The sequence below is a fragment of the Plecotus auritus genome (assembly GCF_963455305.1).
Source record: "Plecotus auritus genome assembly, chromosome: 10".
Classification (NCBI taxonomy): Eukaryota; Metazoa; Chordata; class Mammalia; order Chiroptera; family Vespertilionidae; genus Plecotus; species Plecotus auritus.
The window spans coordinates 29,971,873-29,999,863 of record NC_137785.1 but is presented as its reverse complement, the minus strand read 5'-3'; the positions used below and the strand labels follow the sequence as shown (position 1 = coordinate 29,999,863).

General features: G+C 38.2%; 1 protein-coding gene across 1 annotated transcript in view; it reads right to left on the bottom strand.

Moving 5' to 3' along the window:
• The window catches only part of UBA2 (ubiquitin like modifier activating enzyme 2), a 52,623-nt gene that overhangs the window by 23,895 nt on the left and 737 nt on the right, over window positions 1-27,991 (bottom strand). The window contains exons 2-12 of the mRNA XM_080644444.1: window positions 24,629-24,712; window positions 23,580-23,650; window positions 22,296-22,360; window positions 19,663-19,763; window positions 17,116-17,237; window positions 11,848-11,915; window positions 11,288-11,409; window positions 7,170-7,269; window positions 5,870-6,036; window positions 3,215-3,308; window positions 3,003-3,115 (exon numbers count right to left, since the gene is read on the bottom strand). Of these exons, the coding sequence (XP_080500570.1) occupies window positions 3,003-3,115; window positions 3,215-3,308; window positions 5,870-6,036; window positions 7,170-7,269; window positions 11,288-11,409; window positions 11,848-11,915; window positions 17,116-17,237; window positions 19,663-19,763; window positions 22,296-22,360; window positions 23,580-23,650; window positions 24,629-24,712 (1,107 nt within the window). The remainder of the gene's footprint in view (window positions 1-3,002; window positions 3,116-3,214; window positions 3,309-5,869; window positions 6,037-7,169; window positions 7,270-11,287; window positions 11,410-11,847; window positions 11,916-17,115; window positions 17,238-19,662; window positions 19,764-22,295; window positions 22,361-23,579; window positions 23,651-24,628; window positions 24,713-27,991) is intronic.

The following is a 27,991-nucleotide window of genomic DNA, read 5'->3' as shown; positions in this document are numbered from 1 at the left end:
GGCAACGTGATTCTACATCAAGCATGTCAAACTTGCAGCCCACGGGCCACATGTGGCCCATAACAAATATTTTTGTGGCCAAGCCAATATAATGTTTTAATAAAAATTTCATAACTTAATTTTTACAATATCCTGTTATACATAATTATTAATAACAAAGTACAACATTCGCTAATGACTGGTTACTATAATCGTGTTCCCTTATGCTTCTTAGTGCAGGCACACCATTTCTCTGCACTCATAGTAGCAGTGAATATTTTAGCAGCCAATTGCCACATCATTAATCTTGGACAGACTTGTTTGGTGTGCACAACAGGAAATATTTTACTTTTGGAGAACAAGAAAAATAGGTTTATTTGTGCGACGCTTATTAATTTGTGCAGTTATTCAGTGTCTGGTAAGTTAATATTTAAGAAAAAATATTAACTTTTATTAAAATGTCCTATTATTGCCGAAACCGGTTTGGCTCAGTGGATGGAGCGTCAGCCTGCGGACTGAAGGGTCCTGGGTTCGATTCCGGTCAGGGGCATGTACCTTGGTTGCGGGCACATCCCCAGTGGGGCGTGTGCAGGAGGCAGCTGATCGATGTTTCTCTCTAATCGATGTTTCTAGCTCTCTATCCCTCTCCCTTCCTCTCTGTAAAATATCAATAAAAATATATTTTTTAAAAAAAAGTCCTATTATTTTATGTTAACAATTACTCATTTATTTCAGCCCTTTGTATTCAGCATGTCTCTATCGAAATAAACCTACATTTCTATTGAAATTGAAGCTTTTGTTTTTTTGTGGCCCACATAAACTAAACCTTGTTTATTTGGCCCTTAGCCTTTGAGTTTGACATGCTTGTTCTACATTCCTTCACCCTGAAATTTCATGAAAACAGTAAGATATTTAAATGCTACGTCAATAATGGCACTAAAGCCCTGACCGGCATGTCTCAGTGGTTAGAATGTTGGCTCAAACACGGAAGGGTCACAGTTTTGCTCCCCGGACCCTTAAGGCTCAATCAGGAGCTAACCAGTGGATATTTCTCTCCACTCCCGCCCCTCCCCCAACCGGCTGCCACCTTCCACTCTCTCTGAAAAGCAATGGAAAAAATATCCTCAGGTGAGAATATTTTTATAGCAACAAGAACAAACAAGGGCTAATGGCATTGAAATACCATCACAGACTAGGGTTTGTTTTTTTAAAATAGAAATTCCTGAAAGTAAATTGATTTTTTTTTTAATATATTTTATTGATTTTTTACAGAGAGAAAGAGAGGAAGGGAGAGGGATAGAGAGTTAGAAACATCGATGAGAGAGAAACATGGATCAGCTGCCTCTTGCACGCCCCCTACTGGGGATGTGCCCGCAACCAAGGTACATGCCCTTGACCGGAATCGAACCCGGGACCCCTGAGTCCACAGGCCGACGCTCTATCCACTGAGCCAAACCAGTTTTGGCTGATTTTTTTATAAAAGGAGAAACTAAATTGCAAAAAATATTGGCCACAATATGTTTAAGGAGATTTTTAATTGCTCAGCTGGTAGGATATCAAAGCATCTCAGATACACAAACTCAATACAGAATGAAAGCAGGATTCCACAGAGAATATCCAAGTGTCTTACTTTTGAGATACACCTAAGAAGACACATAAAACAAGGACCTGCAAGGGAAGAAGAATAAAGAGAAGGATAGGTTCCTCACAGAAATTACAAGAAAAATTATCTCAATCTTGGTGCATCAAAGAGGGAGGAAACTTCCTTTATAAAATTACAATAATATAGGGCTCATGCAGATTTGCTGTCTGAATATGTATGTGGATTGAAAAACTAAAAAGTTTTAAAATGGCCCTGGATTGGTCAGACCCTAGGGCACCCAGATATAAGTAAACACAAATCCTCTGAAGAAATACATCTTTAAGGGGTCCTTAAAAAATTATCAAAAATAGAGTTTTAACAAATACTAAGTCAGTTAAAAAAACGAATTACAGCAGGTCCTTGGGTTATGTCGAAGATCTGTTCCTACGGCGCAACATAAAGCGATTTTCACTGTAAGTCAGAACCCACCTACATAAGCACCTACGTCACTCACATGGAGCACATACACAGCAGTAATGAAGTGAACAGTAAAAAAAATTTAAAAGGTAACAATTCCTGACCTTTACTTGTGGTAAATAATAAAAAACATAAAGCACATATGTACATACGTCAAAATGACAGAACTTTTTTTTAAATAAATAAATGGGAAATGGCGACATAACCACAAAACAACGTACATGTACATCGAGTCTGACGTAACCCTAGGAGTGCCTGTATACACCACACAAACAATATTCCTGTACTATGAGAGATATTTGGCAGACATAACAGTAGACTCATTCACAGAGATTTCAGACAGTAACATTATCAAATAATATAAAACAGGTTTAAAGTAAAACAATTAAAGAATATAAAGGACTATACATGGGGATGTAAAGTACAGCATAGGGAATATAGTCAATAATCTATATTATAAAAACCCAGTGGCCCTAACGCCATAACGACCAAAGACCCATCACCAGGATGCTGTGTGCGTGGCAAGGCACGTGAGGGTGGGTCTCGCGCGATTTTGCGCTCTGGGTCACTAGTATTGTAATAACTATGTATAGTGCCAGGTGGGTATTGAAAATATTGAGGGGAACACTATGTAAAAACACTATGATTACCTAACCACTATGCTGAACACATGAAACTAATATAATATAAAATGTAAACTGTAATTGAAAAAAACAACAAAAACAACAATAACTGGGGACTATAAAACAACCAAACAAAATTAAAAACCCATAAAGAACTCAGCACTCACAAGGTAACTGGAACAATTATTTTTCCACTGCTTTAAACCAGTTTTATTGATTTTTTTTTAATTGTCAGTTTAATGTGTGTTTTTTTTTTTTTTTTTAAATAAACTGTTTTTTCCCTGCAAACATGTATTACTTTACAAAGAGAGTGAATAAAAAATACAAATAGAAATACTCACTGTTCTACACTGGTCTATTTTTCCTGATAAAATCTTCAATCCTTCCAATACTATTAACCCAGCAATCACCGCATTAGTAGTAGCGATAGCAGGAATAATGTTCCCTGCCATTGCTAAAAAGACATTAAAAATTAAAAAGAAAGATGAATATGCTTAACTATTAAAAAAGAAAATAATAGTATTTTAGATGTCACAAATGAAGTACAACTTACATTTTATATCAAATCTGCTCTTCATATTCATACTGAAAATATGCATCCTGAGGTTTGCAGCAGAGGTGACAAAATCCATTGCAGATGGGTCATCCTGCCAATAATTTAAATTAAACTTAAATTTAATTTAACAAGTATCCCCACAAGTTTACTAATTTGATTAGTATTACTTTCAGAACATACTTTCACGTTTATAACATTGCAGTCAGTCAACTAGAACATGAGATGGCCTTGCAGGAGATAAAGCCTTACAGTAGCATGGAGATTGAATGAGTAGGGCGCAGGGTCTCATCATCAGCTCTTCTGACCCAGGAATGTAATCTGACAAGAATGCCATGAGCCACCAGGCCCCTAGGAACTTGGACACCAATTCTATTAATTGACAATGGCAATCTTTTCCTGGGTTTATCAGTCAGTACAGGCATACCTTGGATACTATAGGTTCCATTCCAAACCACAGCAATAAAACTTTTGCTGGTGGAGGGTCTTGCCTTCAATTTGTTAAAAACACAACATCTGCCCTGGCTGATGTGGCTTAGTTGGATGGAGTGTCATTCTGGGCCCCGGAAGGTCACTGGTTCGATTCGAGTCAGGGCACATATGGGAGGCAACCTACTGATGTATCTCTCTCACATCAATGTTCCTCTCTTCTTTCTTCCCTCTCCAAAATCAACTTAAAAAAAAAGAGAGAACACAACATCCGTGAAATGCAACAAAGCAAAGTACAATAAAATGAGGCATGCCGCCATAACCGGTTTGGCTCAGTGGATAGAGCGTCGGCCTGCGGACTGAAGGGTCCCAGGTTTGATTCCGGTCAAGGGCATGTACCTTGGTTGCGGGCACATCCCCAGTAGCGGGTGTGCAGGAGGCAGCTGATCAATGTTTCTCTCTCATTGATGTTTCTAACTCTCTATCCCTCTCCCTTCCTCTCTGTAAAAAAATCAATAAAATCTTTTTTTTAAAAAAAAAAAAACACGAGGTATGCCTATAATGAGAAGGTTGTTTGACAAACAGATTCCAGGCAAAGAAATGAAGGTTTTTTTTTTTTTTTTTTAAAGCTGTTCAGATAGTCTCAGAAATACCTGGACAACTCCTTTTGGCTTTCCTTCTCCTTCATATATACACCACTGTCCTACATTTGCTATTTCTTTTCAGAAATGACAATACAATAGAAGTTTTCCCCTGAAATTTATATTCTTCCTGAGACTATATCCTAGTCTCTATAATTAGATTTTAGCAAGGTTTCCTGCTTTCCTGAGAAGATTCTATCCTACCCTATAATTCAGAAGCACCAAAGAAAGTAAAAGTATTGATAGGATGTCAGCCCTTTATATATTTATTGGCTGGCTGTGTAACTTCAAGCAAATCAACTTCCCTGAATCAAAATTCCTTAATCTGTTAAATAGAAAAATTATATAAACACTTCGGAATGTTGTGGTTGAAATTAGGTTGTTCCCAATCCTGAGAATTAAGTTGAAATATTTAAAGTATCCAACACAGTGTCTATCAGTTACTTCCCTAGGCAAAGAGCTTATCACACCCCTTAGGTGTAGATTTTACTCAGAGGGTAACAATTCCCACTTCCAAGGTTTCCTTATCTAGCCCCTGTGTACAGATGAAAACCTCCCAAATCCCTGTTGTAACAATAACAATTAAAATATTTTTAAAACATAGTTACTCCTAACATCACATATTCCTAAAAGACTGTTTACAAGAATCCTAAAAAAATCTAAATTCACTATCTTCATTTTAGATGTCTGATTCAACCACAATTCCAAAATTTGCACAAAGTTATCATATTGTTTGCTAATACTGACTACACTTTTTCCCTTACTTTAAAACTCATGGAAAATCTTTACTATCACAGGAACATATAAACTTTGTAACAGATACATCACTTATAGCCTTGGAAAATATTAACTGCAATTAGAAATAAACCTCAAAATATGACATCTAGCTCTGGCTGGTATGGCTCAGTTGGTTGGGCGTCATCCAGTGCACTGAAAGGTTGCTGGTTTGATTCTGGTCAAGGCACATGCCCGGGTTGGGGACTTGATCCTCAGTAGGGGGTATACAGGAGGCAGCCAATCGACATTTGCTCTCACATGTTCCTCTCTCTCTCCTCTCTAAAAATCAATAAAAATCTTTTAAAAACATACTTCTATATGTAAAAGAAATATGACATCTAATTGCAAAATACTATTATATATTAATTTGCAAGGATAATTACATGTCATTTTTGTATTGAGGTCTTAAACTTCTAAAATAGTTATTACTATTGCAACGGAAAGGCAATTTTATTTCTTTCAAGGTCAAACTGGCCCAAAGCTGTTGTTGACAAAAGGATTTTGACTTATATTTAATCTATACCACACAGGAAGCTTTCTTAAGTCTGTAAAACATTTTACCACAAAATATTCACAATATTTCTCTTATCAACATAATTATAAACCATGAACACATTAGAATCTAAATAACGTTTTATGATATTGCCTGAATTCATGTATAGAAAATTCAGTTTCATGTAGAAATTAAAGATAAAAATATACAAACATTATGCCCTCAAAATCTGGCAAAATAAACAATATTCAAAAATGACTAGTTTCTGACTATAGTTCAAAAACTAAAATATACACCTGATATTTCAAAACGAACCTTGTCCCAAATGAGCTCAGCTCCATCCCCCTTTTCTGCTAAATGAACTCTCAAAGTCTCAATGCTCTTTGAAAAAAGACGTGCATAGCTCTTTACATCTAGAACTTGCTGGTCTTTTAGACCTAACTGGGGTTCATTTTGTTGATCTGCTGCATTGATTTCTTCTCCTAAGGGAAAAAATATTAGAAATTTCACTATTAGATATCATTCCTCTACTGTTTAACAATTCAATGCCTCACCAATAAGAAAGTAAGTAATATGAAACAAATTCTGCTGAAGTAATTATCACTATGATATAAATATGTATACAAGAAAATTGCTAATATTGAGATGGGAAAGGTGCAAGACTGTTTCAGAACCTCAAAGGGTTACTGGGGGATTCAAGGATATAATAAAGATGAGGAGCATTATGCCCAGCACATAGTAAGCACTCAATAAGTGCAAACTATTAGAGCCAAAATCCATCACTATAGAAAACTGCTCCAAACGGACATCCCTAATCTCCTGGGACCATTTAAGATCCAATGTGCTGACCACTGCTGTGCATACATCAATGGCAATACAATTCAGATAAAGCAGAGAGACAGTGTGTTGAAGGGGAGTAGGATAAGGAAGTTGTCATTACTGCAATAGTGTTACATTTAGAATAATAAATGTTTCTGGCTTAAATCTTAAAGAAATAATCACACAAAGGTACAAAGATGTATGTACATATATACTCATCACCACATGGTGTTTCAGGAAAAATGAAACAACTAAATGTTAACTGATAAAGGACTTGTTAAGTATTATTTACTAAAAAGAGTAAGTCAGAGGATATGAATTTATATGCCTCTATTATGTAAAGTGCACACAGAATGGCTTGTGCCTGTATGCATAGATCTGATTCCCAGACATTCCCTAAAACATAGTGACTATTTCTCTAGGTCAGTGGTCGGCAAACTCATTAGTCAACAGAGCCAAATATCAACAGTACAACGACTGAAATTTCTTTTGAGAGCCGAAAACTGACTTCTGCGCATGGGCCACGAAGTTTCAATCACACTGTACGTGCGCGCCCGCACGTGGTATTTTGTGGAAGAGCCACACTCAAGGGGCCAAAGAGCTGCATGTGGCTCGCGAGCCACAGTTTGCCGACCACTGCTCTAGGTGATAAGATTTCCAGTGATTTTCCCCTTCTTCAAACTTTTCTGAATTGTTTGAACTTCTTACCATGAACATATACCACTGTCAAGAAACAACAGGGCTAAAGACTGAGGTTCCAATTTAGGTATTCCAAAGACTAAAATGTATCCTTTACCTTGACTCTGTACTTCAGCCCAGTCCAATGGAACCGGAGGTTTCCTTTTCCGCCATAGTTTGTCCATTGTCAACAGATACCTGATGTCATCTTTAAAAAGCTTTAAAACAAACAAAAAAACTCCATGAACCCTAGAGTCCCTTTGCTGATAAGTCAGCAAAACTTCATTGGTGATTTATTATCAATATTACACTATAATACCTTCTGATTTAAAGACATGCTGTATACCAGTAGAATAGCAATGTTTTTTAAATTTTTATTTATTGACCTGAGTAAGAGAGAGAAACATAGATTTGTTGTTCCCTTCTTCATGCATTCACTGGTTGATTCTTGTATATGCCCTGACTGGGGATCGAACCCACAACACTGTGGCATATAGGGACGACACTCTAACCAACTAAGCAACCTGGCCAGGGCTTAGGCTAACAATTTTTAGAAGAAAAAACCTCAAGTCTTTTGTAAAAGGAAATATGACACAGAGCCCCTACATCTGAGACAGTTAAAAGCAGAGGTGCTCTGCCCGGCCAGTGTGGCTCAGTTGGTTGGGCGTCATCCCATGCACCATAAGGTCACCAGCTAATGCCTCGTCAGGGCACATGCCTGGGTTTCAGGATCAATCCCCAGGGTGGAGTGTGCAGCAGGATGCCAATCAATGACTTTCTCTCATCAATGTTTCTCTCTCTCTCTCCCCCGCCCCATTCTAGAAAAACTTATTTATTATTTGTTTGTTTGAAAAAAGAAGCAGAGGTGCTCTGAGGAAAGCAGAGTAAGGGAACTCTGAGTTATGAAGACTGACCCTGCCCTACCAATCACCTCCCTAAAAACTCCCCTAAGGCTTCAAAGATCGTCCAAAGCACAATAATACCAATCAAGGGTTTAAATAAATATACACCAACTCCATAAGAATTGAACACAATCATTGAGCCTAGAGATACCAGTTAGCAGTATCTCCAAATCTGTGGGTACATACCAATAAAGCATACATATTCTGAAGTTATTAAGAACAGAATTTCTTAGTCATCTGTAACATCTCTGAAATGTGACACCCCCAAATAAATAAAAATTACTATTTCAAAAACATAAACATTACTACATGTAGACTGAAAGACTATCACATAAATCACACTATCCTATATGGTAGAATTTCAAATGATTTTATCTTATCCTTAGCTGCATTTTCTATTCCTAATTGATTTATTGAACGTATTTATTATATTTATCTCTATGTAGATTTGGCTTAATAAAAAAAGTTAGAACTATACTATATTCTATTAAATCTACTCAATTCAATCAATATTGATTTATTTTTTTTTAATATATTTTATTGATATTTTACAGAGAGGAAGGGAGAGGGATAGAGAGCTAGAAACATCGATGAGAGAGAAACATGATCAGCTGCCTCCTGCACAACCCCTACGGGGGAAGTGCCCGCAACAAAGGTACATGCCCCTGACCGGAATCGAACCCGGGACCCTTCAGTCCACAGGCCGACGCTCTATCCACTGAGCCAAACCAGTTTCGGCACAATCAATATTTATTAAGCATCTTTAATCTTTGGGAAACCAGTCACATATACATATAATTAGAATATAAAGTGAAAATCAAATAGCTTGGAGTATTATCAGGAATTTTGTTGTATCAATCTGAGAAATGAGGCAAGAATTCAAGGAGAAGGTAACATCTGAAATGGGGACACAGGAAAGGAATGTGAAGTCCAATAGGATATGGGTCGCAAATGTGGCTGGAGACATTATGTAGAGGACCTTCAGCACTTGGCTGAAAAGTCTTCCAGGCAATGGGAAATTAGCACTGTTTCCCAAGCACAAGCTCCATGTCCTTTTTTATCCAATTATTAAATGCGGAGAGTCCCTATACAGAGGTATCTTCATACTCTTCTTTTTCTATAAACCTATGAATCCCTAATACATGTCTAGTCCAAACCTCTCTACTCACCTACAAAATCTCTTGTCATTTCTCCAATATTTCATAGGATTCCTATCTCCTTCTCTATGCTCCAACCCCTACACATCTGCTTCCTACCACACCTACCTCAGAGAATGGTACCTCTGTTTATCCTGCTGCCCAGCAGGAAACCAGATATTGATTCTTCACCTCATATGTCCTAAGTACTCCAGGTCTATTTTTCCTCCACTCTCCACTGGGAATACAGAGGGTAGAGGAGGTTGCCCTTCAGACTACTCTGGTGCTGCACAATTCCAGAAGGTACTGTCCCATATTGCTCACAAGAGGAACATCAGGTGCTAGAGTGGTGCACTGCATACCCTATATATCCTTATAGTGACACTATAGACTATTTTCTAATGGATTTCCACTGTCTCCATATAACCTAGAAAGCCCTGCCTGATCCAGCCTCAGCTTACCTTTCCAATTCTCTTTCCACTCTCCCCTTTACTGGGAATGATTTCAGTACTGTAACCTGAGACTTTCTTTGTATATGTCGCACCCCACCCTTATTCTTTAAAATCTTAGTTCACCCTAAGAAATGTCACTTCCTCTGGAAAGCTTCTTTTGAACCCTTATACTAGGTCTAATAATAATGTCTAATAATAAGTAGGTTAAATCTACTAATTATTAAAGGATTCCAATGCAAATTAAATTAATGTCTTAACATTGAACTGAAATTACTTGTTCAATGTTTGTCTTCCCCTCTAGACTTTGAGTTTCCTATAAAGAGCAGAGACCCTATTTTCTGTCTTGTTCCACACTAAATTTCCTATACTTTTAAAGTGGTGTCTGATACACAGCAGATGCTTAAAGTTATCTGTTTAATAAAAGAATGGAAATGTATATCAGATTGGGACGGAAATAGGTATATAGACACCAGTTTGGAAAATACTGTCGCTATCCATATCACAGTAAGTGCATTTTAATTATAATCAAAATAAAAACCTTTTTTTTTCCCCAAGGAAAAGGCAATAGTGAGGAAGTAAATGCAATAGGTTTAAGAAAGTCAACCCGTGCCCTGACTGGTTTGGCTCAGTGGATAGAGCGTCGGTCTGTGGACTGAAGGGTCCCAGGTTCGATTCCAGTCAAGGGCATGTACCTCGGTTGCGGGCACATCCCCAGTAGGGGGTGTGCAGGAGGCAGCTGATCGATGTTTCTCTCTCATTGATGTTTCTTGCTCTCTATTCCTCTCTGTAAAAAAATCAATAAAATACATTAAAAAAAAAAAAAATCAACCCGTGACATCTGTGGACAGTGAGCAAAGAGATGAAATGCAAGCTGGATGAAGCAGTAGGCCATTGCTTTTACGACAGTGAGACCTGTGCATGTTAGAAAGCAGACAGCAGGAGCCAGGAGAGATTTAAGATGCAGGGCAGAGAAAATACTGTTTGAAAAATAAGGTACAAGGGGAAGGGAAAATAAGAGATAGAAGAGTTAGCCTTAACTCAGAGAATTTTCTCAAACAGAAAAAGAAAAAAGAGTTTGCAATGAAGTGGGATATTCTCTTAACAAGTAAATTATGTGCAATGGCTTCAAACCTGTTAACGTATCTTTAAAGTCATCTGCGTAGTGAGGGTCGGAAGAATATATTAGGCAGTTTAAGAAGAGCTGAGAGAGTTTCAAGTATCTGTTAGATAAAATAGTACTAAGGAGCAAAGTAGAAGAAATAAAAAGACTTTAAAACACAGATTTGAGGGCCTACACTATAATTAAGTAGATCCAATTAAAACAAACCTGAGTATTCTTCTAGAAATATTCAGCAGACAAATAATATATGCTAATGAAAAAGGATTCAGCCAAAAATAAGAGGCTTTGGGATTCAAAAACAATTCAGAACATGTCAAACTGCCAATAGAAAATTTAAGCAGGAAAGGTGTATAAGACGAGAAACAGCAGGAACCAAAGGCTAGTTATAAGGAAAAAAACTTTCAGTGAAAGTGAGAGAAGGGAAGACAACCAAGAGTGTATAAGCCTCAGTATTTTACCTCCTATACAGATGCTACACTGATTTAGTAGATGCCAAAATTTCATAACCTCTTATCTTGACTACATCAATAAATGTATTATGACAGTATTAGGCACAAAAAGCTTAATTCAATTTCACATACTATTTTTAAAACAAACCGAATCCATAATAATAAAGTAAACCTAACCTTGGTAAAAAGTTTAACTGGATCATATCCAGTTGATTTAGCCCATTCCTTTGTGGAAATACGCTTAATGTCACCATCTTCATTTGATGCTCTGACTCTCGCTTCAGCTTCCATTGGTTCCCCTACAAAAGAAACACCACTTTTATTTTCAACTGTAAAAAACAAAGAAGCTCTCATCTACCTTTGGGGGGGAGGTCACTTTTGGACATCACCTGCACACGAAACATTTTTAATTCAAGGAGAAAGAAAAATAACATGTGCATCGGCATTTTTATTGTACCTGAGATTCTGAAGGCCACAAGTAGAGCAGTTCAAAGTATAACCTATAATTAGATCTGGTAACAACTCCCAGCTCTTTTACTAGGTTAGTGAAATTTCTCTGCACCCTGTTCTCACCAGTAAAAGGAAACTACCCATTTTGAAAACAGTGTTTTAAATATAAATACATCTTAAATATATATTATCTAGCACATAACTGCATTTTCCCTCCTAAAGCTATCAATATTCAATTAGCAAAATAAAGGTGCTCACTAATAAGATATCACAAACAGTTTACTCACAGGAAGCTTCAGGGTCAGCTCTGTCAGGAGATACTTCTTGATCGGCATCTTCTTCCCCAAACAACTGGCTATAATTTGAAAGTAGTAAATATTTATGTCCAACAAAATAGTCTGAACAAATGTTTACTTTTCCAATTTTCTTCACAGCTAATTTATTTCTTTCCCTCTAAAATACATTTTTATTGATTTCAGAGAGGAAGGGAGAGGGAGACAGAAACATCAGTGATGAGAAAGAATCATCAATTGACTGCCTCCTGCATGCCCCACACTGGGTACCGAACCCACAACCCAGGCATGTGCCCTGACCAAAAATCAAACTGTGACCGCCAGTCACCATTCAACCACTGAGCCATGCCGGCCAAGCCACAAACAGCTAACTTATTTATTTAAAAAAAATTTTTGGTGGGGGGAGGTCAATGGGGGAAAAAAAGAGACATATGTACTACTATTTTTAATACTTCAAACAATAAAAAAAAAGTACATAAAAAAAATTTTTTTTTTTTATTGATTTCAGAGGGGAAGGGAAAGGGAGAGATAGAAACATCAATGATGAGAGAGACTTGACCGGCTGCCTCCTACACGCCCCCTACTGGGGATCGAGCCCACAACCCGGGCATGTGCACTTGATTGGAATCAAACCTGGACCCTTCAGTCCACAGGCCGACACTCTATCCACTGAACCAAACCAGCCAGGGCACAAATAGCTAATTTAGAATAACCCAAATCTTTAGTAAGGATGAAGAACCAATAATTGATAAATAATACTATGCAAAATTAAAATATTAATCTATTGACAGCTTGCATACTAATTTCAACTGCTACACAAGCAAAGCCAAATTTTAATAGACCTATATTCATTCCTATCAGCTAGGCTCTGTAAATTCCTGTTAAAAATCTTTTATCAGGCCCTGGCCAGGCAGCTCAGTTGGTTAGAGTGTCATCCAGATATGCCAAGGTTGTAGCTTCGATCTCCAGTCAGGGTACATACAAGAGTCAACCAATGAATGCATAAATAAGTGGAACAATAAATAGATGTCTCTCTCTCTAAAAAACTTAAAAAACTTTGATCAAGAAACAGGTAAGGAACTTTTACATTCCAAGTTGGCCACAATAATGTTTGTGAAGTGTAAACATCACACACCTGCTATGCGCCACATGCTGCTCTAGGTGCAGGAAATGAAGCAGTGAATAAAACATTTTTTAAATGGTAGGATGCATCATTACTACTGAAGAGTCTTAAACTATATAAAAACTAGAGGCCTGGTGCACGAAATTCGTGCATATGGCGGGTGTCCCAATCTGGGACTCCATAGGGATTGGGCCTGAACAGGTAGTCGGACATCCCTCTCACAATCTGGGACTGCTGGCTCCTAACTGCTCGCCTGCCTGCCTGATTGCTCCTAACTGCTTCTGCCTGCCAGCCTGATCACTCCCTAACTGCTCCCCTGCCGGCACGATCGCCCCCAACTGCCAACTTGTGGCAGCCATCTTGTGACGACACTGCGCGAGGGCATGACGCAACCTAGGCTTTTATTATATAGGATAGTAAGCTGCAATTCTCTTTTGTTAATTATAATCAAAATAAAAACCTGTTTCATTTATAACACCTATAGGAATATAGTTCCCCAATCTTTCCTCAAACACATGACCTATGAGAAAGTTATCTTTTTTTTTTTTTTAATTTTTTTTAAAATATATTTTATTGATTTTTTTACAGAGAGGAAGGGAGAGGGATAGAGAGCTAGAAACCTCGATGAGAGAGAAACATTGATCAGCTGCCTCCTGCACACTCCCTACTGGGTATGTGCCTGCAACCAAGGTACATGCCCCTGACCGGAATCGAACCTGGGACCCTTGAGTCCGCAGGCCGACGCTCTATCCACTGAGCCAAACCGGTTAGGGCGAGAAAGTTATCTTAAATGAATCTTTGCGGTTAAAAAAAAAAAAAAAAAAAAAAAGTCCAGCCAGTGTGGCCCAGTGGTTGAGCGTCCATCAGGAGGTCATGGTTTGATTCTTGGTCAGGGCACATGCCTGGGTTGCGGGCTCCGTGAGGGTCTGCAGGAGGCAGCCAATTGAAGATTCTCTCTCATCATTGATGTTTCTCTCTCTCCCTCTACCTTCCTCTATGAAATCATTAAAAAAAAAAACCCATAAAAACAACCAAAAAGATATTATCTCAAAGCTCCTAATACACTGCACAATACCCATTTGTTTACCAAACCTATTGTACCAATTTGCACCCCCACAATGGCATGTAAGATTTCTAATTGATTCACTTCCTCTCTAGACTTAATATTTGCCAAACTAACAGTGTAAAACAGTATCTTATTGTGATTTTATTCTTAATTTTGCAAGTTAGTCATCAAGTTCAACATATCATGTTTATTTCCTATTTGGGTTTCCTATGAAGTGAAAAAAATGCCTGTTCATATTACTTTGTCAGGTTATCTTTTTCTGTTTTTAGGATGTCTTTTTATTGATTACAGGAATATATTCTAGATCAATTTTTAGTTGCTTATATGTTACAAATATTTTCTCACATTTAATGGCTTATCATCTGTATATAATTTAATGTCTTTTGCTAAGATATATGAGTAAAGAAATATATTTTTAAAAAATAGAAATAAAATGCATTTTTTTGCTCTGTCAGCTAAGGGCTTAAACAAATCAACACTCCAGTAGCATACCTAAGGAGTCAAGATCTTGGTTTCCTTTTTTTAAATATATTTCTTTTATTGATTTCAGAGAGGAAGGGAGAAAGATAGATGGAAACATCAATCATGAGAGAGAATCATTGATCAGCTGCCTCCTGCACACCCCCTACTGGGGATCAAGCCCGCAACCCAGGCATGTGCCCTTGGCTGGAATCAAACCTGGGACCCTTCAGTCCGCAGGCTGACGCTCTATCCACTGAGCCATGCCGGCTAGGGCCAGATCTTGGTTTCTTTTTTTTTTTTCTTTTTTTTTAAATATATTTTATTGATATTTTTACAGAGAGGAAGGGAGAGGGATAGAGAGCCAGAAACATCGATCAGCTGCCTCCTGCACACCTCCCACTGGGGACGTGCCCGCAACCAAGGCACATGCCCTTGACCGGAATCGAACCCGGGACCCCCCAGTCCGCAGGCCGACGCTCTATCCACTGAGCCAAACCGGTTTTGGCCAGATCTTGGTTTCTAATACTACTCTTCAATAAAAGAAACCAGGGCTCCTTGGAAAAATGTAATTCTGGGACTGAGGCTGGAAATATATACAAGATGATCCTGGAGAACACAGAGCCAAGTGAAAGAGCTCCTAATGGCGAAAGCTGGAACTCGAGCAAGAAATTAAGTAATATTGTATTATAACCCAAAATATAAAATATATTCAATATCAGTAAGTCTGTATTGATACAAATTAATAAACGGTGAGAAAGTCCTGGCTGGGTAGCTCAGTTAGTGCCGTGGTTGGCAAACTGCGGCTCGTGAGCCACATGCGGCTCTTTGGCCCCTTGAGTGTGGCTCTTCCACAAAATACCAAGGCCTGGGTGAGTCTACTTTGAAGAAGTGGCATTAGAAGTTTAAGTTTTAAAAATTTGTCTCTTGCCGTGACCGGTTTGGCTCAGTGGATAGAGCGTCGACCTGCAGACTGAAAGGTCCCGGGTTCGATTCCGGTCAAGGGCATGTACCTCGGTTGTGGGCACATCCCCAGTAGGAGGTGTGCAGGAGGCAGCTGATGGATGTTTCTCTCTCATCGATGTTTCTAACTCTCTATCCCTCTCCCTTCCTCTCTGTAAGAAATCAATAAAATATATTAAAAAAATATATATTGGCTCTCCAAAGAAATTTCAATCGTTGTACTGTTGATATTTGGCTCTGTTGACGAATGATTTTGCCGACCACTGGGTTAGTGTGTTGCTCTGATACAGGTTATAGGTTCAATCCCTAGTCAAGGAACATACCAGAAACAACCAATGAATGCATAAATTAAGTGGAACAACAAATCAATGTTTCTCTCTCCCTCCTCCTCCTCCCTCTCTCTAAAATCAACTTAATAATAGTGTGTGTTTTTTAATTTAAAGATGAGTTTCAGGCAGAACTCTAAATGACTTATGTAGATACTCTGCCCTTTCTGAGGAGGTGGAACATTAACTCCCCACTCTTTAGCTTTGAGCTACACATAGGGACTTCCTTTCTAAGTGTGCAGTACAGTATAGTAAGTGAGTGAAATAAGAGTAACTTTATAGTGGAGAAACCTAACAACCTAAGTGATCAAGACCAACATTAAACAGTAATAAATTATATCAAGATTATGTACCCTATATATGTGATTAAAATGTCAATCTAACTCTATGGTCTTCTTCTCAATAACTCATTACCGCAGTATTATTATTATGAGTAGGCACCCTAACAAAGTATCTGACAAGTACTCCTTAAAACCATCAAGGCCCTGTGTCTAGTGTGGCTCAGTTGGTTGAGCATCATCCTGTACACTGAAAGGTCACCGGTTCAATTCCCAGGCAGGGCACATGTCCAGGTTGTGGTCTGGGTACATGCAGGAAGTGGCTGGCTGATATTTCTCCCTCCTACCCCCAACTCTTGCTCTAAAATCAATGAAATTTTTTAATTAACTAATTAAAAAAATTTTTTTTTATTGATTTCAGAAAGGAAGAAAAAGGGAGAGAGAAACATCAATGATGAGAATCACTGATCAGCTGCCTCTTGCATGTCCCCTACTGGGGATCGAACCTACAACCCAGGCATGTGCCCTTGACCAGAATCGAACCGGGACCCTTCAGTATATCTCCAATATCACATGAAGTTCACTGCATACAACAGGCATGCAATAAATGTTGGCTGAATTTAATCCAAGAACTATCACAAGGAAGCTATTAAAGTGTCCCTTCACCATATTTAAAATAACATTCAAGCCTAGCTGGGTTTGCTCAGTGGATAGAGCATAAGCCCGCAGATGGAAGGGTTCGATTCCGGCCAACAGCATGTACCTCAGTTGCAGGCCCTAGTCAGGGCACGTGCAGGAGGCAACCAATGGATGTGTTTCTCTCACATTGCTGTTTCTCTATTTGTGTCTCTCCCCCTCCCTTCCACTCTCTCTAAAATCAATGGAAAAATATCTTCAGGTGAGGATTAACTCCCCTCCCCCCTCTTCCCGCCACACAAAAAAAAAAATCACTATGAGTACACTCTCTTCAAGACTTTAAATAAAAAATGACCCCATTTTCTATCATCAGTACTAAAAATATGCCCAGAAATATACATATATTCTTACTTGAACAAATACTTTGCCCAAACAATGCAATGAATAGGTTCTGAAGGTGTGTTACGAATTGTACAGCCAGGAAAAGTTCTCTGAGTTGGTTTGGGATGACATTCATAACATTCAGTCACACCCTGCAAAGTCAGAATGTGAGAAAAACAGTTACCCCACGAGGGTGGTTTCTCAATAAGATTAATATTATCATAACCATTTCATTCATTCATCTCCATTTCAACTGAATTGTATACTATCAAGGAAATTTTAAAATATTAGTGACTACAAAACCCTTACACTTTACAGAGAAGCAATTATAATATAAAAGCTAACTAAATCAACCACAGTCACAGCTAAAACTAAGCCATCTCCATTATCACTGGGCTCCTCTGACTCCTGGACCAGTGACCACTTACAACAGCAAAATAAAAATTACCAGACCTAAATATCAAATATGGGAATTTTATCTTGATTACACCAAAGAGAAAGATTACTACTAGAAAGACAGCTTTCCAACAACTTCTCTCTCAAAGTCGTGAAACTCAATTATTTAAATACTAGAGGCCCGATGCACAAAGATTCATGCAAGAATGGGCCTTCCTTCCCCTGGCTGCCAGCACTGCCTTTGCTCCGGCCACCTTTCCACGCTGCCCAGAGGCCCGGAGCAACTGGGGCAGTGCGGAATGCCTGGGTCGTTGCCATGGCACTCAGTGCCTGAGTATGCAAATTAACCCACCTTTGTTGGGTTAATTTGCATAGTCACTCCTGATTGGCTTGTGGGTGTCACAAAGGTACAGTCAATTTGCATCTTACTCTTTTATTAGTGTAGATTATTCATAGCCTTACCTTAAAAACTAAATGAGCTAAAAGTAATTATGTATTTCAAGACCTATCTTATCCAGATACATGGAAAAATACTAGGCATTATCAAACGAAATAGAAATATTCTTCATTTTGCTGACAGGGTTACCTTTAAAGTTACACTGTAAGAAATCCCTAGAAGTCTTTAGTACCTGAGATAATTTTTCAAAACAATCAAATAAATGTTTTTCCTCTCAGCCATTCTCAACCTCAGTTTTAATACATACTAGTATCTCAGAATCATGGTAATGAGAAGTACCTTTCAAATAATGGTTAAAGAACCAAAACCTGCAAATAGTGTTTTAATATTAACTACAGCAGATCCAGGGTTTCCCCATAATACCATTTCTGGGGCCTTCCAATATGCTTTATTGGAGGCAGTCATATGGAGGCAGTTATCTCCCATTTCACAGCTGAGAAAAAAAGAACAACTGCATTGACTTATCAACAGATCTGAAGGCCTCCACTGATTTCATTAAATCCAATACACTTTGATATTACGAGTCTGCAGAAAGATCTTCTATAATAATAAAAGCGTAATATGCTAAGAAGCCGGAGCTGTGAGGGAAGACAGGGTCCCAGGTGCCTGCCAGTGGCCAGAGGGAAGCCCAGGGCCCCAGGTGCCAGAGGAAAGCCGGTGCTGGCAGCCGGGGGAAGGAAGACCTATTCTTGCACGAATTTCGTGCATCGGGCCTCTAGTGCTAAGTAGGAGTAATTGTGGCAATTAAAGTAGAACCAGACTTTTTAAGATAAGTAAACTAAGTAAACTGCCAAATAATATATAAAAACAGCAAATTTCTAGTAGAGTGTAATTTCTTTTAGTTTCAAAATCTGTAAAATCATTCTTCGAATGTATTTATGTTTAGATTCTTGAAAGAATTAAAAGAAAAAAGATGTGAACAGGAAATGAATCACAATGCTGAAATTTTATAAAATTGGATTATGAGTACACTGATATTTGCTGTTATTCTCTAGTTTTATCTAAACATTTGAAACATTTCAAATACACCAAAAATATTTTTCAGCATACTCTTCAGATCTATATATGCAGATTTTTTTACAAAAAAAGTCACTTTTTTAGAAACCTGGTTTACCATATGTCAACTATAACATGATATGTCTCAGGTCTACAAGGAATTTTAAAAGTCAAGTTCATTATGCTTACCAGTCTACAGATTTTAATATACAAGTTATATGACCCAAAGTAGCAAAGATAAAAAGATCTACCCTCTTTTGGGGTACCTTTATGGTATCCTAAATTTTGTAGGGGCACAAAATTCCTTATGTCCTGGATCCTGACCAGCCCATCTACACTAATTAAAGAGAAAGATGCAAATTGACGGTACCTCCGTGACGCCTACCAACCAATCAGGAGTATGCAAATTAACCCAACAAAGATGGCAAGTTAATTTGCATATGCAGGCGTGGATTGAAGACTGAAATCTCCCACCTAAGTGAAGACTGAAGACTGAAGAGGCTAGGCTTCTCCACTCCAGCCACAGCAATACTTGGCTTCTCCGCTGTGGCCAGAGTGAAGACCTGGGTCCCAGGTGCCAGAGGAAAACCGGTGCTGGCAGCCAGGGGAAGGAAGGCCTATTGCACGAATCTTCGTGCAACGGGCCTCTGGTATCATATATATCCAAAGTCTACATCTTAGAGGTCCCAAATAAGGATCTAGAAAGTATGTAAAAAAAAGTTCTTTACCTTTTTGATAGTAGTTACTTGCCCAAGATAACCAGCAGTTCCACTCTCGATAAGAGGGACGTCAGCTGCCAGACACATCCTATTAACATGGTTGCGGGCAGCTGGAAGAAAAATACTAGTTAGCAGGACTTTATGGGGGGAAAGAAGAAATTAATTAACCTTTAATTAGGTTGACATTTACCCAAACAATTTCTTATTGCTTTTACTTTACATGCAATTTCTTTCCTTTTTTTTTTTAAGTATTTATTGATTTTAGAGAGGAAGAAAGTTAGAAACATCAATGATGAGAGAGAATCATTGATCAGCTGCCTCCTGCATGACCCACACTTGGGCTCAAGCCCACAACCTGGGAATGTGCCCTGACCAGGAATTGAACTATGAACTCCTGGTTCATAGGTCAACACTCAACCACTGAGCCACACCACAAAGGCATGGCCTTTTTTTTTTTTTAATATGTGTTTTTATTGATTTCAGAGAGGAAGGGAGAGGAAGAAAGAGACAGAAATATCAATGATGAGCCCTGGTTGGTTTTCTCAGTGGTTAGAGTGTCGGCCCTCAGATGGTTCAATTCCTGGTCTACGGCAGGTATCTCAGTTGCAGGTTCCCCAGCCCCAATAGGAACATGTGCAGGAGGCAACCAATCAATGTGTCTCTCTCATGTCCATGTTTCTCTCTCTCTCTCTCTCTCTCTCTCTCTCTCTCCCCTTCTTCCCACTCCTTCCACTCTCTCTAGGAATCAATGGAAAAAAATATCCTTGAATGAGAAATTAAAAAAAAAAAAAAAAAAAAAAAAAGTAAAAAGAAACATCAGCCGAAACCGGTTTGGCTCAGTGGATAGAGCGTCGGCCTGCGGACTGAAAGGTCCCGGGTTCGATTCCGGTCAAGGGCATGTACCTTGGTTGCGGGCACATCCTCAGTGGGAGGTGTGCAGGAGGCAGCTGATCGATGTTTCTCTCTCATCGATGTTTCTAGCTCTCTATCCCTCTCCCTTCCTCTCTGTGAAATACCAATAAAATATATTAAAAAAAAAAAAAGAAAAGAAAAGAAACATCAATGATAAGAATCATTGATCAGCTGCCTCCTGCACTCCCCCTACTGTGGATCGAGCCCACAACCATGTTAACAGGATGTGCCCTGACCAGGAATCAATCCAAGACCTCCTGGTTCATAGGTTGATGCTCAACTACTGAGGCACAATGGCCGGATTACATGCAATTTTCTTACAGCTATGACCAGAATAATACAACTGTTACAGACATTTAAGAAACATTCACTAGCAAAATTTCAAACATAAGGAATTTATATCATAAATTTACTCCAGGAAAAGTACTCCTATATCTATTTTTTAAATTCCAAAGTGCCATCTTCTACTTCTATTGCTGTGCCTACTCTTTTAACCTTGGCTAAAACATTGTTTCAATGTGTTCCTATTCCTTAACTTGCTATTATTCTAATACAATTATCAGGTAATACATATAAGTTTAGAACATGGGACATCAAGTTAGAACTATTAAGGCAGTATAAAGCTAAGTGAAAGATGAGTCCAGTTAAAAGAGTCATTCTAACTCTTCCTCATGCTATTCTGTATGGTTTTTTTCTTTTGGTATTTCTGGCCCAAATTGTTACAAACTCACTTGACAGATGTACTTTTACATGTGGAAGTACATACAGGCAAGGAATATTAAGTATTTTCATCCCACATTACAGACACACAGATTTGCTAACAATGACCAGCTATACAATACTAGATTATACAAGACATCACCACATATTGTGAAAAGTTGAATTAGGATATAATGTGTACATCTAATAGAATCCAATGATATCTTACAGCACCAGATATACTTAAAATAATTCAAGAGCCATAGCTTCTGTATTAACTTTGGGATCCTGTTGCCTCATTCTCAAAACAGTGGTTTTCAGTCCTAACTGCACTTTGGAATCATCCAGGGAACTCAAGAAATATGGCCCCTTAAGTCTGACTGAACTGGTTGGTCTTGGGTGAGATCTGGTAAGACATTGGTAATTCTCAAATTTCCATATAGATGAGGGGTGTGACACTGTTTAAGTGCTGGGATAATCTGAATCAAACACCCATGCATGCACCCTATGTAGTTACCCTTTTTAGTATTTTAAGTTCCTTTATATTTATTCACACCTTTTGGTAGAACAGCAGAATATATGACAGTTACATTCTTGTCTGGAATCAGTTTTAATTAAAATTACAATCATTTGGCCGAAACCGGTTTGGCTCAGTGGATAGAGCATCAGCCTGTGGACTGAAAGGTCCCGGGTTCGATTCCGGTCAAGGGCATGTACCTTGGTTGCGGGCACATCCCCAGTAGGGGGTGTGCAGGAGGCGGCTGATCGATGTTTCTCTCTCATCGATGTTTCTAACTCTCTATCCCTCTCCCTTCCTCTCTGTAAAAAATCAATAAAATATATTTTAAAAAAATAAATAAAATAAAATAAAATAAAATTACAATCATTTGGCAAGACTTAAGCCTGATGACACACTTCCCCTTTAAGCTTTAACTCATAAGAAAATATTTTGATTAATTCTAAATGTGTAAACAGCCTTGTTATGGGGGAAGAAAAATACTCAGAAATTAAAAATATTAAAATAATCTCACCTCTGTTATCTAAAGCATTCATAACCAATATAAATTGTCGAAAAAATTCCACATTATAGTCGGGGCTACAAAGCAAAACAAAAAAAGGTCAACAAAACAACTGGCCTTACATATAGGATCTTCACAGTATATAATACAAGGTCCTAAAAAGCACTATTACTATATTAAATAGTGCAAAAATAACTGATACAATTAGGGCTCTCTACCATTACACAGATTTGACTTTTTCTAAACACCATAAGTGGATTTTAAAGAAATTACTCCCCGCTAATCCCTATGACTACACATCCTTTTTGGCCAGCTACCTAGGGCACAAGAGCAGGATCTCCAACTAGCAGAAAGATGGCATGACCTCACTAGTCCCACCAGGCCTTCCCTGGGCAGCAAGTGCCTGGGAACATAAAAAGAACACATTCCCAGGATCTGCCTGGCCTCTGGCTTCACCTCACATGGTTAGGATCAGGCAGGGTTCAGGCCCCTAGAGTCCCTGCTTTTAGCAGCATTGGGAAAATAACACAGGGTAAGGGGGTTACAGACTATAGGCAGGCTTGTAGAGCAAACATCCCGAGAATAAAAAGCTAGAGATACAAATTCCCTGAGAAAGTATAAAACTTCCTCTAATTCCAGACCTTATATAAGAACTCATTTTTAATAGTTTACTTGTGAGTTACATAACTATAGGTAAAGAATTGAGGCCCTATGATCCAACACCTCCAAAATGTTATATTTACTCTATTTTACTAAGATCAGAGCATCTTTATATACTGTTAAAACTACTGCTCCATCACAATTCCTAGGGTTATGTTACAGAAATCACAGTCCTAAAAAATGAATTATCCTGGGAAGGAACCTTTTAAACTGAAAAAGACCACAACTGAAATCCATCAGAATGAGAACAATATATTTAGAAAAATTTGAATCATCACATAAAAGGATTTATCATAGTTTAGAAGATATTTTTATTTAAAACAAGACTATAAGATCCTTATATTCAGTTTCCAAGTAAATTATTTATTGAAAAGTATTAAAATACATTACCTCTTATCTAAATCATTCAAATCATATATATATATATGATTTCACACACACACACTTATTACCAAGAATGCCACTCAACTTACGTGGGCACAAACTATCACATTCTAATTATTCTAGAGAAATCATTTTTTAAAAAAGCAGAATGACTTCAAGCTCACATATTTGGCTAATAAAAATACCTTATACTTTAATAAAACTTTAAAAGTTCACAACAAACAATTCTGCAACGTAATAATTAGAGCATACTTCATGATGCTGTCATGGTAGGCTATGATATTAGCTTTCGGGTAAAACTGCAGTACACTTTCTTTGGCAACCTGGAAAAACAAACAACACTAAATTACTAATTTACTAAATTAATACAACATTTTTATCTGTATTTGAAATATTTTTATGGCAGACAATAGTTATTTTACCTACTTACATAATGTTATTCATATTAAAAACTAAAGAAATATTAAAATGTTACAAAATTTCATTAAAATTAAGCTATATACACATATTTATAAACAGGAGGACTGCCCCATTCCAATATATAATTCTACAAGAATGACAAGCTTAAGAAAAAATATAAAATACAGTAAAGAAGTCATTCATTCTTTCAACAAATATTTACTAAGCATCTTCTATGTACCAGGATCGGTATAAGGCACTGGTGAACAAAAATGACATTAATCAAATACCCACCTAGATAAATATAACTACAAAGTATGATAAATGATACTCAGAAAAAGTAGAGGTTATTATGAAGAACTGGTCTGGTCCAAGAGATTTAGGCGAGTACCCCTAGAGAAGAAAGCCAAATAGAGAAAAGCGTGGGAGTCTGCCAAAAGGGCTGGGAAAAGATGTTTTACGACTGAATCAAAACGGAACACTCAAGGAACTAAAGGTCAGGGTGGCTAGAACCTCAGGGGAGGCTGTCTCCTATAAAAAGAGACAACAGCATAAGCCAATATAGGAGCAGCCAACCTCTAGGGAAGGTTGGAACGTGAGGTTTATCCTAAGCAAACAATCAGAAATTTAAGTAAGAAAGGGACACCATTTACAGGATTTGTTAGAGCACTTCCATTTCCTAGGTAGACACCCCCACTCTCCCTAGAGAGGGCATATTTAGTTCTTTACTCCACATATTCTCCCTGCCCACATATTCTTTTATTCTTAACAATCCCTCAGCTACGAAGAGATATTGCTTCCCCATACTCTCCTTAGTACAAATTAATCTGATATCATAAACAGAAAATCCATCAAAGGGTAGGATATATAAATGGATAAATAGAAATGATATGAGAAATTACCTGGGCCTTTGATCTTCCAACATGTTTCTTTTGAAACAAAAACTGCCTGTTGAGGTTGCTGACATCAATAGTATCCAGATCAATCTACGAATGCATAAAACCCAGATAAATCACAAATTTTCTGGTATGTTTGAGCAATATCACTATTCTCAGCATCCATTAACTCAGAACTTTTGGTATTTGCTACATTTGGTGGAGAAAATGCTTTTTTACCAATACCAAAATTCTTAAAACTGATAATTTAATGCATAACTTAAGAGAGAACTTTCTCACCGAAACCGGTTTGGCTTAGTGGATAGAGCCGTCAGCCTGCGGACTGAAAGGTCCCAGGTTCTATTCCGGTCAAGGGCACGTACCTTGGTTGCGGGCACATCCCCAGTGGGAGGTGTGCAAGAGGCAGCTGATCGATGTTTCTCTCTCATCGATGTTTCTCTCTATCCCTCTCCCTTCCTCTCTGTAAAAAATCAATAAAATATATTTTTAAAAAGAGAACTTTCTCAAAAACATTTTTAGAAAGGATGGTTTTTTTTCTTTTGTTCAATCATCCTAGCAAATGTTAGTAGCTCAAATGGTTAGTGCATCCTGCCAGCACGCCAAGGTTTCAGATTCCATCCCAGGTCAGGGCACATACAAGAATCAACCAGTGAGCCCTGGCCAGTGTTATCCGGTGGTTAGAGCGTTCAAGCACCCAAGAGTTTCGGATTCGATTACCGGTCAAGGGCACATGCCTGGTTTGCACATTCCTGGCAACCAGGGCTTTGTGCAGGAGGCAACCAATCTATGTGTCTCTCTCACAATGACATTTCTGTTTCTTTCTTTCTCCCCTTCCATTCTAAAAAAAAAAAAAAAAAAAATCAATGGAAAAGATATCCTCTGGTGAGGATTAACAACAACAAAAAAGAATCAACAGTGAATGCATAAATAAGTAAAACCAATGGATGTTTTTCTCTATCTCCCTCTCCCTTCCTCCATCCCTCTAAAAATTAATTAATAATTTTTTTAAAAAAAGAAGTTCCATATTGAAAATACATTATAGTCCTGGCCAGTGTTGCTCAGAGGTTAGAGTGTTATTGGTCCCTGTACAAGGGATCTCAGGTTCAATTCCCTGTCAAGGGAAACAGCACATCGATGTTTTTCTCTCCCTCCTCTCCCTCCCTTCCATGCTTTCTAAAAATCAATTGGAAAAAAAGTCCTCCTGTGAGGATTAACCAAAACAAAAAAAAACAATATATAATTAATCTCTATCAATCTAATTAGTCTTTGAAATCCACATAGATTTAACTGTGCCTTTTTCTTAAGTGATACTTGACAAATTTATTGAGCTTTTGCTAATTTCTTTAATTCAAAAGTCTTCACACATACAAATATCATTTAAAAATATATTTTTAATATATTTTATTGATATTTTACAGAGAGGAAGGGAGAGGGATAGAGAGCTAGAAACATCGATGAGAGAAAAACATCAATCAGCTGCCTCCTGCACACCTCCCACTGGGGACGTGCCTGCAACCAAGGTACATGCCCTTGACCGGAATCGAACCCGGGACCCTTCAGTCTGCAGGCCGACGCTCTATCCACTGAGCCAAACCGGTTTCGGCTAAAAAATATATTTTTATTGATTTCAGAGAGGAAGGGAGAAGGACAGAGAGATAGAAACATCAATGATGAGAATCATTGATGGGATCGGGCCCACAACCCGTGCATGTGCCCTGACCGGAACTGAACCGTGACCTCCTGGTTCATAGATCAATGCACAACCGCTGAGCAACCTCAGCCAGCCCCCACAATATCATTTATAATTATTTCCTGAGGGCTGAAAAGAAAAATTTCTACACAAGATTTTTTAAATTATATTTTTAATTTCAGAGAGAAAGGGAGAGGGAGAGAGATTTAGAAACATCAATGATGAGAGAGAATCATGGATCCGCTGCCTCCTGCACGCCCCGCACTGGGGATCAAGCCCGCAATCCCGACATGTGCCCTTGGCTGGAATCAAACCCGGGACCCTTCAGTCCACAGGCCGATGCTCTATCCACTGAGCCAAACCGGCTGGGGCTCTACACAAGATTTTAAATGTGTTGTTTTAAGCCTTATCTAACTGCTGCTCAAAAGTAAATATTAGCCGAAACCGGTTTGGCTCAGTGGATAGAGCGACGGCCTGCGGACTGAAGGGTCCCAGGTTCGATTCTGGTCAGGGGCATGTACCTTGGTTGTGGGCACATCCCCAGTGGGAGGTGTGCAAGAGGCAGCTGATCGATGTTTCTCTCTCATCGATGTTTCTAGCTCTCTATCCCTCTCCCTTCCTCTCTGTAAAATATCAATAAAATATATTAAAAAAAAAAAAAAGTAAATATTAAGGCCCTAGCGGGTTTGGCTCAGTGGATAGAGGGTCAGCCTGCGGACTTAAGGGTCCCAGGTTTGATTCCAGTCAAGGGCACATGCCTGGGTTGCGGGCTGGGTCCCCAGTGAGGGGTGTGCAGGAGGCAGCCCATCAATGATTCTCTCTCATCATTGATGTTTCTATCTCTCTCTCTCTCCCCCCTTCCTCTCTGAAATCAATAAAAAAATTTTTTAAAAAAAAGTAAATATTAAGGATGAAAATAATGACTAAAGCCATTTTCATTCCATTTCAATAAATTTATATAAAGAGTAATCAAATGTTCTAATTGTGAAACATCTTAACGGATTTGGTTAATTTGTGAAAATCATCAAAACATATAAGCAACCTAAACAAACAATTTTTTATTTGTATGTTCAAAAATTTACTACAAAACTTTGAATAAAAAATTTTCCCACAAAAACTGGCTGGCAGTTGAAACCCAAGCTACAAAAGATCAGCATGTATTTTTCAGGTGTCTATTACAAAACGGTTCTTTTAAATATGTATCACTGTTTATCAGGTAAGGCACAACCATGTTTGGATTTGTGGTACAGAAGTGAATGGGAAGAAAAGCCCTATTAAAAAACAAAGGAAAATGTTTGAATTGTTTCCCCCAATCACTCATTATTAGCTCAGTCAGCCACCTCTACTTTTTTTTTTTCATTCCAAGTTTCCATTACATCTTAAGACACCTTTAAACTCACATCCAATTCCAGGAAACAGCTCTAATCTCTTAAAAGTTCACTTTAATAGAAATTACTAGATTTAAAATTAGTCGTCGTAAACCAAGGCAAAAGTTAAGATCCTAACCAACATCTGAGGAAATTAGCAAGTGTATTGTCTATGGTAATAAGAATGAGTCACGCAGATTGACCCAGAACAGAAAAGCATGAGTCCCAAAGAGTCTTGCCACTCGCTTCGTGACCCAAGGTAAATTGCGAAGCCTCACTGCATCTCACTTTTCTTCCCTGGAATCTGTTAAC